The following is a 16,077-nucleotide window of genomic DNA, read 5'->3' on the forward strand; positions in this document are numbered from 1 at the left end:
TGTGTTTTAGCACATCACTCTATATTTTATTTCATACCTTTGTCCAGTTTTCATGTGGAAACACAGCTCCTCCACCCTATCAAATATCTCCCATTTATCTTAAGTTAATTCCTGCCTTCAGAACCAGTTGTTGGGACCTTTTCAGTGGAAATAAGGGTGAATTAACCAACCTATAAGCGATAGATATGATTTTTGTGACTTTTATTTACCATCAGAAATAGTTGTTTTGTTCTGTTAAACGAAAGAGAACCGTGTGTTTTGCGGACCAACAGCCTGGATTTCAGCAGGGCAGACTTGCTGCCTGTAGAGGGAGCCCTTGTGCAGGATTCCCAATAAGGAAGCGCTGAGGTGAAATTGTGCTTCATCAGGCCCGCGGAAAAAAGCGGAAGTTGTGCTAGTTTCCTACAAAATAAAACAAAGCAAAAGAAGTAAAACGGTGGTGCTCAAACGTGACGTGAAATAGTTGGAATAATTGAAATATTGAAATAACATCAAATTTATTTTATCAAATATGTATCATGAACCGCGTGAACCTTAGTTTAAGAGTCACAAAATGTAAAAAGAGGAAAAATCACGTTGAGATTAGGATTAGTTGGTGTGACATAAATATCAGATAAACCTCAAATTAAATATTTGCTATTAATTTTGCCAAAAATACCCACGTCACACGAGGACGTGAGAGCGCGGGTCCGAAGTTGGCTTTATTGTGGTTTCACCACCGGAAGTGTGTCCGTGTGCGTGGCCTTGTCTTGACTGTGGTAACTAATCCAAGCGGCAGAGACGAGCGCAGCAGTAGGTCGCGACGTCCAGGACTGAGCCGAGGTTTGCGAGCGGGACCGGGACAGACACGCGGAGGCTGCGCTGCTTGCAGGACTTCCGCCCACAGGACCTCCCGGCTGCGCTTTCATTTCTTTCCCCGGCGCGACAAGTGGCTCTTTGGGACTCGGAGGGATTCGTGGAGACTGTTTACCGAGCGATCACCTCGGCATGGCTTCAACAACCTGCACCAGGTTTACCGACGAGTACCAGCTGTACGAGGAGCTGGGGAAGTGAGTTCGTGACTCTTTGTGTCTCTGAAGTTACTGCTGCTTTCAGTTGCTGCCGTGGAGTCACGGAGCCACCTCCGCCTGCCTGACCCCACCTTGAAGGTGCAGTCGGCGCTGTGGGCACTTCACTGTACCTGTAGTCTTACTGTCAGATACTGTAGGATCCGTGTTCGACTCCACGTCTGTAATACTTCGTGGCTGTTTCGGGACTTTATGAACCCCGCCCGTCAGTACCGAGCGCGTTAAAGGGTCCGAGGGACCGACTGAAATAGCTCCGTGTTTTAAGTGTGGCCTCTAAATGCTGCGTGCTGAGGAGAAAACACGGCTGAGGACAACTTCTGTCAAAAACCAGTCAGTGTGTCATAAATGCAGGAAGTTGGTTTCGTTGGGGTCAGTGGGGTCACTCGTAAACAACGACGTGTTTCTGTCCACAGTCCCGCCCCTCTGTGCAGACGCCAACGACGTGTTTCTGTCCACAGTCCCGCCCCATTCGCTTCATCACGCATGCACCTGAACCCGAGCTGGCTTTGGGGAGCTGTGGTTGATCTCGGCCTGATCTGGGGTCAGACTGAACGGTCATCACGTCACTGTGGTTCATTCAAATGATTGCTTCACTTTGTTATTCTGACCTGAACAAAGACTTGAGTTATTGCGGGCCTTCACTGAAGAACCATTGGATGCAAAGTTGTGTGAATGATGTAAACTGGATGCTTTGCCGCTGCTACGACGAGGCGCTTCTTAGAAAGGCCTGTTTGAAGCCTTCTCCAGTTTACATGCGCAGGAAGCAGGTGTGGCTGCTGATCAGGGATCTGCTGATGCTTCCACGTGTGCTTCAGCTGATGACCTCTGACCCGACCTTTAGTCTGAGCTCCGAGAGGATGTGCATATACTTGCCTGACATCCACCTGATGCTCACCTGTGTGTGGTTTAGTTTGCAACCCGCAGTCACTGAAAGTTCTTCTGGTTAACCTGTATGTTCAGCTGTCATTAGTGTGTCTGTCTGTGTCGACAGCCGTGCAGCACTGAGCTGTGGGTGACGCACAGTAACAGCAGAAGACGTGCTGATAAGAGCCACATGGAAAACTGGGTTACTCTGCAGCATGTGTGCAGGATGCTGGTTCAAACACGGTCGGAGCAGCGTGCTCCGTCCTGCCTGATGCTGTTTTCAGCCTCCTTCATCTCCTCTTACGCAGAGAAACTGGTCACGGGCTTAATGTTCCTGTTGTAAGTTCTCTGTGTCGATGAGCAGAGTGAAACATCGTGTATCTGCGCAGACACGCTCGCGTACAGGCCTCCCAAATACACTATGTGTAGCTAGAGCAGCGATTGGTTGAAAAGAGCGACAGTGAACGTCAGCACAGAGAGGAGAAGAAGAAGCGCGAGAAGGCAAACGAAACAAAGACAAATGATTCAAAAGTTTTTAAAAAGCAGACCCTTTTTCCACTTTGCTACAACAAAGTTCTTCATGGATGAGGACTTTGCATAGTTTCATATGCAAAGTCATCAGTTTTACTACGAATGATGTTCAGCACAGTCGAGCTTTGTTTGTGGCGTTTGGCTCAGTGAAGCCCGTCACAGCGCCGGGTGCTAACCCGGGCTTTCTTCTGTAGGGTCAGGCTGCGCTCACGTAAAGAGGAGCGCTGCCTCGCTCGCTCGTGTTGAAGCGTGATTAAAGTGCACCAGCGATGTCGAGGCGGCGACTTCAGGCAGATGCCAGAGAAGTCCAGCTGTCTGTGTCTGCAGCAGAGCATGAAGCCTGCTTACACGTGGCTGTGGACACGGGCAGCTGCACACTTGCTCATTCGTTGCATGTTTCACTCACTTTACTTCACTTGCTGCTGGTTTAGGAACAGAAACAAGAAGCTGAAAATAAGCTGCTTCACAACGATCACTCTGCACGCTGAAAAGGGACAAGTGGGGAGTTAGACAGCCTCTGACTTGTTGCAGTATCACCGTCGAATGGTGCGTGTTGTAAAATGGCTCTTGAAACTTTGGACTCGTGACACCGAGACTCGACCGGGACTTTCAGATGTAACAGTGCAACAGAAAACACTTTAAATGTCATTTTCACAGCTGTCTTTGCACATTATGAGGAGTCTGGTTGTGCAGAGGCTGATCCCTGCTTCATTGTGTCCTGTAGGGGGGCCTTCTCTGTGGTGAGGCGGTGCATGAAGATCTCCACGGGGCAGGAGTATGCTGCAAAGATAATCAACACCAAGAAGTTGTCTGCTAGAGGTGAGTACATGGTGCTTCAGGCTCTCACTGCAAACATGCAGCGGTGGCTCACTCAGAGGGAATAGCTTCTTTTTAGCCCCGTCACGCCTCAAACCAGCTTCCTCTTTCTTTTTGGCTCTATGGTTTTCATGCCTCTGCCATTGCTGCCCATGTCATCTCAGTAGCAGCCAGATGTGGTCGGGTTTCACTGCCTGCAGCTTCAAATTCACTTTTATTTTCCGTGTTTGTTATTGCATCGTCACAGTGGCCTTTTCACGACTCGTTCTGCTGTGTGCGCCGGTGATTTGTGAGGTCTTCACATTAAAACATGATTATAGAGCGTTGCCTCGTGAACTTCATGTGATGGTGTCTGTCCAACCCAGAAGCTTCTTTTTTGTCTTTAAAGTTTTCATCTTCTTACTAAAAAACAAAAACAACTTCATCAGTGTCCGTGCAGCAGGAGCCCAGGCGTCCGCTGCTGTCCAAGTGCTGATCGGCAGAAGCACGGCGCACAAACGGAAGGAGACGGGCTTGAATAGATGGGCCGTGGTGATGGAGAGTGACTGCAGTGCAGCCTCTCAGGAGGGGAGCAGGGGTTTCCCTGCAGCTAGCAGCTGTGTGGAAAGCAAAGGGTTTGCAAATGTGGTTTTAAAAAGGGAGACTTGCAACAATGAAACAAAAAGAAAAAGACGCATTTAGCTGCTGAGAGATTAGGAACTCATTTTAACCTTGTAGCCTTGGAGGACATCATAACCAATGAGAAGGGAGAGCAGGCACGGTAGATGGTTTGTCCCAGGGCTGAGCGACGATGATCTCACATCCCTGATATCAGACGTTTGTCGTGCTGACAACGATATTCATCACAAAACGTTTGTTTTCTGTAACTTCTGTGAGTCTCGGGCAGCTCGACCTGCATGAAGTGTTTTCAGCTGGGCGTCGTGTAGCTGCAGTCGAGTGGTAGATGAGTTGGAACGGCCGCGATTTTCTTTGTATGCATTACACGGCGTGCTGCGGGGCGGCGTGCTGCGGGGCGGCGTGCTGACGGCTCTTTTTAGCATCTCGTCCCTAAATACAATTTCACCTGATTCCGTTTATTTTGAAAAATCTCAACAGGATCTTCAGCTTTATTGTGAAAGGTTTATGTGGAAATAAACTAGCGGAGCCGCGCGATGCTCGTCGTTGGCCTCGCTGTTGCTAACGACAACGCATAACAACAGTCACTTGTCCGTAGTGTGGTCATTTTAAATATAAGAGGAGAGAGAAGGCTAAGAAATTCTACATGAAAACGATGTAAATATCAGCGTGAACGGTTTATTTTGAGACACACAGACATGAATATGAAAGATGGACGTTTCACATTCATGTCGCTTATATTGAGCTAGTTTGTCATAAGTCCACGCCGGGCTTATTTAGGCTCAATGAGGAGAAGAAGGTCAGTTGGACAGAGGAGTGTTTATAAAAGAATTGCATATAAATCTAATGGGGCTGTTCACCAGGAGAAAAACATCCGTCCTAGTTTTCCATCATTCAGCTGTCCATCATGAGGTGAAAATAATCCTAGCTCTTGAGGCAGAGATGCAGATGAGCCCTTTGGGTTGCGCCTTCAGAATAAGTGAAATCCCAAAGAAAGCCGATATGATGCTGCTGTCTTTTGGCCACATCACCACATTGCTCAAACACAGCTCGCTTACGCGTAAGCACCGCGTTCTGGTTTACAGGTTTATGGGTTGGTTACCTTCTGATAAATCACAACATTCACAGTGACATCTCTTCATTCAAATTGTGAAATCCCTTTAATCTGGCCTGCAGCACTTTAGGATGTCAGCACACAGCCGGAGGACAGACGCTCTGAAAGTCAAACACATGCAGATACGGTGGCGTGCTGATCCGAACTGACGGTCTCGTTCAGGGAGAGGCCAGAGTGCCACCAATGCCACGGCTGCTTTGTGAGGAGAAGTCCTAAACAGAAGCTCCACCTGAGAGTTCTTCTGTGTCTGCAAACATCACATCAGCAGTAGTTCTAGTGAAGGAACACGTGGTTGCAGAGTGCTGCAGCTGAGCTTGGAAGGCTTTCTGATAGATCTCACTGAGAATCTACACGTCTGTGATGGGGACTGTTCTGCATGTTAATCTGCTGTCACAGTGTGGACACTTCATTTACATCATAATGAACAGTAATTATGAAATAGTGTTAAACTGATAGACAATGCTGGGAACGCACTGGCAGCAGTGTCGGCCCTGAGCTGCCAGCACCATCACCCCAGCAGGGTGAAGCAGCCAAGGCAGGAGGACAGTTTTCAATTAATGGATTTTAATTTTGATGTTCACACTGGAGATTGTGCAGCTTTGAGTTGCCACCAGACCTGGAGACCCCCCCGGCCTAAACAAGCTGGCACTTGTGAGGCTCAGAGTGCATCGGTTAATTTGAAAAGTCATTACCAGGTTTTGCTAACATGTTAGCAGGTAGCTATTACCAGTAAATGTGTTTGTAGTCTCTAATGACGATCGTGAGTAGTGCAATGATAACAATGCATGTAACCTTTGTGCGGTACTGTCAGATGTTGATGCAACATGCAGTCCCCTCTGGAAATCGTTGGTTCATGTGTCACACTGCCAGCGTAGCAGACACACATGTGGACAGAAAAGCACTGACCTCAACATCACTGAAGCAGTGCATGGACTTTCCTGTCAGCTCACTGGGGCTTCAGAAACGGTGATCTTACCTGTTACACCGCACCTAGAAAACGAGGTGGTTGGACAGTGCTGGGTCAGGTGCCACTTTTACTGTGCACACAAGCATTGTGTGAGTTATGAAGTAAACTTGCATATGGAACGTTAAAGCGAGGAGTCATTTGTGCTCTGCTGTCGAGCGCTCCTCCCAGGCTTCCTCGTGTCCGCTGTGAAGCAGGTTTGTCGAACTTGGATGAGCTGTGGGCCCTGCTGGCGCCGTCGTCTCTTTGGACACGTTAGTGTTCAAGTGGTACAAAAAACAAAACACCCACAAATGTTTCCTAAAATTTAATTTCAAGTATCGTAGAACAAGACAAGCTGCAAACGTGACCACAGATCTTTCATTGAACCACCAAATAAACACAGCGGTCCTCTGTGTGCACGCGTGGCAGCACGAACTGTGATTGTATTTAACAAAATAAAAGCGCAGTACTGCACTAACACAGCCGATCCCTCAGCATCTTTGCACTCTGCTGTTTCCTCGGTCAGGACCGTGATGAAGGTTGCTCTGGCTAATCCGTCGGGCTCCGTGTTGGGCCCGTAGCCGGTAACTGTCAGAGAGGCGTGGAAAGGCTCCAGCAGAGCTTTAGAGTGTCGGAGGGGAACACGGCGCACAGTCTGGACGGCTTGCTTACAGCCGGGCTCGTCAGGCTGCAGCTGTTGTTGTTGTTATATTTACATGCTTTCATCTTCCGTTTCTTGTCGGTAGAAACTCGTACTTTCTCTCTGCCTCGCGCTCAAACACACACAGTGGGAGGGGCAGTCCCACGCTCTCTGCAGCACAGACTACACTACCCATGAGGCTACATGCCTCAGTCAATGCAGTCAACAACAAACAAATCCTCCCTTCACAGGTCAATTCACAGGTTATAGTTCGTCACGTCAGTGTAAGGGGTCCCCGGGCCGCCAGTTTGACACCCCTGGTTTAAAGTGCATCTGCATTCTAACCGCCTCTTCAAAATAAAAGCATAATACTGGAAGAATCCCGAACATAACTACAACACCCAGATGTAGTGAAGTGGAAGTCTTCACTGACGGCAGCCTTGTATGAAGGACAAAGTCAGACCCAGTGATGCTTGGACTCACCGGAGTGGAAGTGATCACTTGAAGACCCACCGGCTGTGGGAAAGCTCTGGTTCAGGAGCCCTTTGTTGTTGCTTCTGGAAAATACCCGAGGCCCAGCCGCTCGATGTGAACTCTTCATCCCCATGGAAACACAACGAGATGGGAAGCTAAATATAGTCTGCGGGGTCATGTAGGTGTTGAAGTATATTAGAGTGTTTGTGCTGTTGATTGTGATCAGCGCTCAGACACAGCGTAACACAAGCACTCCTAACACACCGAAACCCACGAGCCGTGACCCCTGACCCCTCAGTCCTGGTTTTATAGGGTCGCATCAGTAAAGTGCTCCATCAAAGGTGTGTGTGTGCATTCAATGTCACAGGCTTAACACAGCAGTTACACAGCAGCCTTCCTAAGGCCACACATGAAAGAGGTGGATAAAGAGAGACGTAGTGTGTGTGTGTGCGTTACAAAAGGAAGATGCTGTAACACAAAGCAGAGCCTCGTGCAGCGTGTACAGCTCTACATGACGTGGTCTCATTGTGTCCACGGCTCATCCTTCAGGTCTCGACTGACCCACATGGTCTAGGACTTGAATGACCAGTGAGCTGTTCGTGTGACAGAAGTGATGACTCAGTATCCCTAAGTGCACGTCCTTGTGTGTCTGCCATCACTTAGACAGCTTCTCATGCCGAGGGCGCCCGCCGCCTGCAGACTGCAAGCTGCACTTCATACATCCTACAAACAGGCAACGAGAGACCAGGTTCAGGAGGTTCTGTGTTTACTTGTGAATCTGTGCAGAGCTCAGGCTGCTGGTCTCAGAATCCTGTGTGTGTGTCCATGTATTTAACAGGCGGTGTAGTTGGACTCTGCATGCCCACCAAGCTTTATGGAAGCAAGAACAATCAGATATATGAAGCTGAACATTTGTAAAGTAGGGTCATGTTCACACATTAGTTTATGATGCTTTGCACGTGGATGGAAATGGTCCTGGTATGAGTCGTCCACCAGAACTTAAGTCACATTTTGTAGAAGAACGTTAAACAGTTGAAACCTCGACAAACAATAAAAGGTGAAACGCATAGAAAGCTGTCAACATTCATGTAGGGGTGGGGGGATTCCATATGCAGGCACTAAAGTTCACTAATCTGATTTTATTTAATGTTTTTATTATGTTATTGATGCATCTGCACGTGGAAAGCTGTGTTTAACCCAGGATGGCCTCTAACTCCAGTCTGATCTATCAGTGAGGGAGCCACAGTTTGTGTATCACTGCGAGTGCTGCAGATCAGCTCAAGTGTTTGTGTATATATTAGAATATTGGTGATTTCACCCCAGACTTGCTCTTAAGTGAAGCACAGCTGTGTGCAGCAGGCTAAAAATATCTCATCAGACCTACTCAGGGGAGCATGAAAAACAGAAAGTAGGCTGCCGTGTAACAGAGCAACTGTCAGCGGGCGTGAGGACTCCCCAGTCCGAGGCAAAAGGCTGCCTCAGTTCTCATCTGATCAAACGATGGGGAAGCTAGGCTTTTGTTTGGGTTTTCTTCAGCTAAATGTCATTAATGATATTCCTGTTTTAGCTCTGACTAGCTGCACATAAAACGTGAAAGAAGGGTGTAGCAGAGCAGGCCATCTCCTGGTTGGATAGTTGGTGGTTCGATCCCTCGAATCCTTGGGCAAGATACTAACCACAAGTTCCTGGAGTATGAGTGCAGGTTAATGATGAATACAAAGGAAAAAGTGCTTCTACGAGTGGGTGAGGCGTGCACTTTACACTTGTTTTTCCCAGTAGAAAAGCGCTGTATCAGAACCAGGCCATGTACCATTTACCATTTGGAGAGAAGATAAGAAATCAGAACATCATGAGACGTGGAAGAGATCAACAAGAAAGATGCACAAGCAGTAGAACAACTTCGGTCCGACAGCAAGACGCATTAACAGAGTCCAGGAAACGAGGCCTCAGCTGTTCAGCTGTAGAATATCAGTTTGCATAAGTTACTCTGGTTTCAATTCAATTTTATTTATATAGCGCCAAATCACAACAAAGCCGCCTCAAGGCGCCTCATAGATACAGAGAAAACCCAACAATCATATGACCCCCTGTGAGCAGCACTTTGGCGACAGTGGGAAGGAAAAACTCCCTTTTAACAGGAAGAAACCTCTAGCAGAACCAGGCCCAGTTTTTAAGTGGAGTGGATAAATTCTGCAGGTCGTTCTTGTGTTCGTCTCGCCTCCCTCCGCGAGCCCCGTCATGCCCCTCCCTCCCTGGGACTGCTACAGGTTTCCTCTTGCTTAAAATGCACCTTTAACTTCCCACGGTGACCAAGTGCTTCTGCAGCTTTGTTAGTGTAACAGTCATTTTCACGTTTAAGTTCAGTTGGTTCCTCTTGGGCGTCCGGGTGCCTCAGCCACATACTGAGGGTGAATCCACGTGGAAGGAAGTCCCTCAGACGTCTCAATGTCATGGCTCATGTCTGTGACCTGGTTCATTGCCAAAGGTTGGATTTAAAGCTGTGATTCAGACTGAGGAATTGGAGGCTCAGTTGCCAGTGGTACAGTCATGCATGTGTCCATAAGTTGAGTGACTTCTTGGTGAAAGTTTGGCTGCACCAGCTTTTCCATCATTAAGATGCACATGAGCTTTGCCTCCAAACCTCGAGGCAGGATTACGAGTAATCCTTGAGCTACTCTGCCAGAAGATGATACTTTGGTCTTTTTAGCTTCAAGTTACCCTGGAAAGTGTGCAGCGTTTTCTTTCATTGGTCGTAGCTTTGTTAAGTCGCGAGAACCCTCCTGACCCACAAACACAAACTGGAGTAATTCCTTTGGGCTTCACTCTAAATCCTGATTTAGCCAAGTAGGGCAGCCAGCTGAGGGACAGGTGCCTGTTTTAATTAGGCTTCTTTGTCTGTCAGACTGGGTGCTCCTGTGGAGGGACACCGTCTTCCAGTGGTGCGCTCCTGCACCTTAATAAACTGCTGGTTGGCTCAGTGAGCGGAGAGTCGTACTCTGTCCTCTCAGTCATGTCCTTATCTTGGTTTACTTTAGATTTCCTGCAAAGGGAAAGAGGGAGGGCATTGTTGCTCATGACCTCTGATGGTTCAGTCCGTTGTCCATTGGTTGGTTGTGTTCATTGGTTAATGTGTCCGTGACCCATGAAGGACTCCCCCCGTCCACCTACCAAACACCTCCCTGCTTTGTATCGTGTACTCGTGTAATGGCCTACAAGTGCGCCGGTTGTGGGAGGTTCCTCGAGCTCCTTAAAAGGAAAACTGGTTTTCTTGAAGTCGGTGGTTTTGAGGAGTGACAGGAAACAAAACTATAAAGGAAGAGGTAGGGCTGCTCAATTAATCGAATTTTAATCACGATTACGATCTGGGCTTTCAACGATCATTAAAAATGACTGAGCCGATTATTAGCCCCTCCCTCATTTATCCGCGACACCTTAAAGGCCGGTCCGTGAAAATATTGTCGGGCATAAACCGGTCCGTGGTGCAAAAAAGGTTGGAGACCACTGATTAAGAGGACCCGAGGGAAGCTCAGAAAGCTAAGCAGAAGTTATTTGGAGAGGAGAGTGACTGCCGTTGGTTGAAAAGAGAGGTAAAAAAAACTTCAGTGGTGTTGCACACTATGTTATATTATTTTTTAAAGTCATTGTTAACCCTTTAAAGCCGGTCAGAGCAGCACGCTCCGTTTTGCGTAACTAGTTTTAAATCCCTGTAGAACCTGAACCGTGTAAGCTAGCGCAATAATTTGTTTTGCATATGAAACCGGAGGAGTTGTACTTACATCTGATGCCATCAGCTTGTCCTCGGTCACGGTTTCCTTCCACATATAGCTTTTCAAAAACTGCATAAAAAGCTCTTGCAGGAACAAAAACATAATATTCCAGAAACACGCTTTGCCGATCCGATCAGCTGTTCTTAACACTTCCCACAGTGAAACAGACGTCAGCGCGAACTGTCGCATGTCCGCCATTTCCTGGCCGAAACCGGAAGTGACGTCATTTTCGCGGAAATGTAGTTTTTTTTACTTGTAGGCCTTAAAGGCCTATACTGGTCATGTTTGACTTTTCTGAATAGTTGCTGGGATGCTTAGAACTCGAATTGCACTGCTGGAAATAGTTTATTTTGATGCACCTGCTGTTTTCTTTGCAAATTTGCATCATAGGATTGTTTTTTGTTTTTCCTGCAGTATATAAAAATTGGTGTATCTCCAAAATAAAACTATGAACACACTCAAAATAAGTTTCCTGTTGTTGTAAACTATTTTTTGCAACTTTTTTGTATTTAAAGTTTTGAGGGATAAACCTCTTAAATTTCTCCAAGTAGAAATACATGTAAAAAACAAACAAAAATGATTTTCAATTTTTTTTTTGTAGTTTATTGTACTTTTTTGCAATTAATGTAGTTACTATGGACTTAATGCATACATATTATTAAAATATGGGCTATAACAGTTGTGTAGCAACTTGAAATGCTCCCATAAATGGCACTACAACATGTAAAAAAATAATATAAGCTCTGGCGGACTTGGTTCTATAGTAGGTCTTAAAGGGTTAAATAAATATCGTCAAATAATCGCGATCTCAATTTCAGTGAAAATAATCGTGATTATCATTTTTGCCATAATCGAGCAGCCCTAGGAAGAGGTGCGCCCGCTGAATACAAGGCTCAGATTTTGAAAGGTGCAAACTGCAACAAGCCATGAAAACATAAAAACTGCAAACAGCTTTGGAGTTTTAACTCTGTCACTTTATACCTTTCAGATGCAAAGAGCTGTAACCTCCTGCTTTACGTTGGGTTTGATGAGTATGTCCCTGCTAAATAGGTTTGCTCCCTGGTGGGGGTAAATCCTACTCCGGGAATCAAAGAATAATTGTTTCAGCTCATCCTTCATCATTCGTGCAATAGAAATGATTCTCTGATAGCTTATAGATGTGCTGCTCAAACTCACCTTCATATATCAAATTGCATCCTTGGTGCCTGAAATACTGAAACACACAACACCAGCATTTAATGATGTCTGACGTGTGTTATCTTCTCCATCACTAACCATGGGGATTGATTAGAGCATCAATAATGAATATTAACAGCGGAGCACACGGTGTGCACAAACAGGCCGACGTAAGAAGCTGTGGCCACGGTAAGAGCTCTTCTTCTGACTCAGAAAGAAGCACTGAGAAGAAGCTGCTTCAGACAGATTCTGCTGCGTTTGTCCTTGCTACCTGTTACTCAGGTGGGATCCTCGTGCTGAGATCATTTTTGCTCTGTTAAGGATAATCTCAGAGACAAACCGTCTGTATGATGGGATCCAAATGATCCGCCCAGTGGGCTGAGTAAAAAACACTCAATGCAGTCGGAGCTCATGCACGGCTTGTTCAGTGAGTTCTGGATGGAGGTGGACGTAGCAGCGACCTTCTTTATTCTCCTTGCTTTACATGCACAGAAGAATCGAGCCTCAAGCGTACAGGGAGTGCAGTTCAGGGACGACCGTGTTTCATACATGAGTCATTGCTTGTAGCTTTGCTTCCATGAGTTTGAGAAATAACATGAAGTGAAGTAAAGAAGGTTCAGTATGCAAAGGCAAACTCGGCGTGCACGAGTGGGCAGAGTAACACTTTGTTTCCCACAATGCAACTGTTCATTTCAGATTGGTAGTGAGGGACCACATGTGGTTTCTAAGAGCTCTAACTTTACAGATGGCTCAGTTTTGACTGACAGCAAAAGAGACGGACCTGTTGCCATGTTTGTACAAGCTGACCAGATCGGACCTTAATCCACATCTTCTCCTCACTACTAACTCTTTTGTTGCTGCATGACGTTTCCATGACAATGTGATCATGCAGACTGGGATCATCACTGAAGTGTTGTCGGCTAGAAGAGCAGCAGAGTTTCAGTTGTTTCTGGGCAGCGTTGTGAGCGTCTCTTTAAGACCTTTGAATGCTCAGCTACAGGACAACAGTCCTTTGTTGTACTTTTACAATTTATAGTTGAACAGTCACGACTAATAAATAAGTTAGTTGGATAAACATAATTAAATAAATAAATAAAAACGAGCTGTGAGTCTGTGATCCAAACAAACAGGCTTCCAAACCTGTTTGGTTACTTTTTAGTAACAATCGTTAAAACTGAGGAGTTGCTCTTCGGTTGAAATAAACGCTGTCTTGAAAGAGAATAAAGTAAAAGAATGAGAGGTGATAAAGGAAGGAAGAGCCTCGTAGGCAGGTTAGTGGTGTGATTTCCTTAAGAGCAGTGAGGCTATGACACAGGCTGAGCAGATCTAGAGTGACTGGGAGATTATGGTGTGAAGCTACAGAGCACTTGTGTGCAGAGAAGCAGGGATGTCAGCCAGGAAGCAAAGTGTGTGGGTTCACTTGATGGAAGTAGCACTGATTGAGCTGCGTAGGTGACGTCGCTGTGAGGGGTGACGTCTCTGGTCCACCAAAGATATAATGTTTACTACAGATACCCGAGCAACACACACTTCATCGTTTCTAAGCCAGGTGGGCGTGGCTCTCTGAAGATGGTAATGCCAGTCAGCCACCACTTTATTGCTAAACAGGCAGCCGGTCCCTCACCTGGAACAGTGAGTCACGGCCTCTCCATTGGTCGACCTGGGACCAAGTCATCAGGTCATAATTGATGGTGGATGCGGGGAGTGCATGATCCTGCTGCAGGTTCACCAACGCTGCTTCTTCAGACTGCTTTTGATAACTAACAAATGCAGACCAGGAACAGCCCCAAGAGCTGCGGGTGCTCCAACCCGTTCATCTATCGCCACGATGCGGCCCTCGTCATTGCTCCAGTCCTTTGGCTCTTTTCCCTGCTTGGAACACATTAAAAAGACTTTGAAGTTTCTCAAAGCCCTGAATCAAAGCTAACGGTCTGCATGAATCCCACCGTGACTGCTCTAAAACCCACTGTGCTGATGGACAGAGGCAAAAACCTGTTTGTAACCGTGACAGCATTTTTCTGCAGCACCGCATCAAATGATCGCATGTGATTGTGAGACAAACCTGTTGCCGTGGGAACTCTGTTTGAACGCGTGGCGGCGTCGGCTAGATAACAGAGGACCTGAATGTCTTTGTACTTCACTTTAAACGCTGTGAGTGGGCTGTGCTTGAAGGCCTGTGGGAGTCTCCCCAAACAGACGACGACCCGGGCATAGAAACGCTTCCAGTGAGATCGGGAGTGTTAGGAGTTCCCGATATGATGACTTTGCTCTGGTGGATTAAGTATTTTTATTAAACTGAATGTGTTTTTATGGCAGAACTAGTCAGCTGCTGCACTTGAATGAACTGCTTCAGAGACGACTGCGTTCGATGTATTTGCTGTTTTTATTTCCCGTGATGTCCACTAGATATTAGTTTGCCTCAGTAAAAGCACTCTTCAGAGAAACGTCACAAACAGTTATGGAGCTTTTTCTCTTTCAAAGACTTGTTTGTATTTGTTAAATGAAGGACGCTCTGGAGAGAAGCAGCATCTCAGCGTCTCTACTTCACAGTTGTCCTTTCTGAGAGAACAACCCAGCCGTGATGCTGCTGAAGTGCCAGCAGTCAAAGTGTAGCAAGCTCTGATTCAGCTGAATATTTGGTTCGTTTTTAGTGCATACACAATGACTCACTTCACATTTCTGTGGTTGATTCCAGTTTATTTTCCATCTTTCAGGGAAACGTCAGATTTCTGGAGCAGAGCTAAACAGCCAGTGGTTGTAGCGCCTGGCACGTTTCAGCTGCAGCCTCTCTGAGCGTGCAGCTGCCTCTGAACAAGTCTCTCCCCATCATAGCGCCTCTCTCCAGCTCCCCTCAGGGAAACGGTCTCCGTTCGTCGATGCATTTGTACATGTGTCAGTCTGTGGCGATACTAAACGTATTGTACAGTTGCTAATTGTGAATAATCTTTGAATTCTATCAGGATCTGAAAGGATGAGTCTGAGAAAAAGCACTGAAACAAAATGCCTAATGAGTTAGTCTGTCCTGTAAATCCCTGCTCTGCTGTAAGGCTGCGATATGTAAAGCCTTTCCCCCGGCATTCGTCCGTCCGGTAACTGATGCAGACTCTTCCATGGGTGGAGCGATGTGCTCATGCACCGACTGATTTGTGCATTTAGAATTTCTACGTTTTGTCTGTTTCAGTGTTAATAGTTTTTAGATTATTCATTTGAGACGTGCCAGTCGCACAAAAGACGCTTACAGTGGAAAAAGAAGCCACTGTCTCGTTTTCCCACCGTTGATTTAAAAATAAAGTATTTAGTTTTTTCTGAACATGGGCCACGGCCTGTCCTTCTGTTATGAGTAAATGGACCGACTCTTACGTAGCACTTTTCTGCTGTCCCGCTCCACACAACATTCATGCACTTCTAAACTCAAACTGAGCAACGCTGAGGCCACACTCGGGGTCAGGATCTTGCCCGAGCATATTTGGCAGACTGCGGAAGCCAGGAATCGAACCACCGACCTTCCCGTCGGTAGCTGACCTGCTCTCCCTGCGCCACAGCCAGCCCCTGTATAAGACAATGAGTTTGTGTATCCATTTGTCATGTATGCCACTTTGCTCTGTGGTGTTAAAACATTGCCTGCTTCTCTCAGCTTCAGCCAGCATGTTACAAACTCTTGGGCACATAAATCGGGCGCTCTTATAAAAACGATCGGTGAAAGGCTCGGCCTGTCGTCGGTGGTCAGTGTAATCGCCCAACCCTACTCCGCTGTAAGCACAAAGAACAGCACGACCTCTGCATGAACTTTCCAGACCAGGCTAGCCCCGTTAATCTTTCATGTTGGAGACGACTTTCAGGCGGCGCAGACTGCCAGTGTTTCAGTTCGTTCAGCTGCCCCGTTAACCCCGTGCGCTGTGACAGTAATTTAGATCGTTTGGATCCTCTCCCAGCTGTGGCTCGCTTTGGCGTGGACCGCAGTCCACAAAGAAACGTCTGATTAAATGGAGGGAAATTATGCGTTTGATTGATTTTCCTTTTAAATCAGCGCTGAACAAACCTGTAAAGCTTGTCTGCTGTAACAGCGC

General features: G+C 46.7%; 1 protein-coding gene across 12 annotated transcripts in view; it reads left to right on the top strand.

Annotated features, from left to right (window-relative positions):
- Window positions 1-747: 747 nt before the first annotated feature.
- The window catches only part of LOC146679438 (calcium/calmodulin-dependent protein kinase type II delta 1 chain), an 81,044-nt gene continuing 65,714 nt past the window's right edge, over window positions 748-16,077 (top strand). For all 12 annotated transcript variants that reach the window (XM_085450327.1, XM_085450330.1, XM_085450335.1 and 9 more), the window contains exons 1-2: window positions 748-1,049; window positions 3,187-3,281. In XM_085450327.1, coding sequence (XP_085306453.1) covers window positions 988-1,049; window positions 3,187-3,281 — 157 coding nt within the window. In that variant the 5' untranslated portion in view covers window positions 748-987. The remainder of the gene's footprint in view (window positions 1,050-3,186; window positions 3,282-16,077) is intronic.

Source organism: Copadichromis virginalis, unplaced genomic scaffold, assembly GCF_057382275.1.
Source record: "Copadichromis virginalis isolate Kocher_CV1m ecotype Utaka unplaced genomic scaffold, C_Virginalis_male_GT1.1 unmapped_scaffold_1, whole genome shotgun sequence".
Taxonomy (NCBI): Eukaryota; Metazoa; Chordata; class Actinopteri; order Cichliformes; family Cichlidae; genus Copadichromis; species Copadichromis virginalis.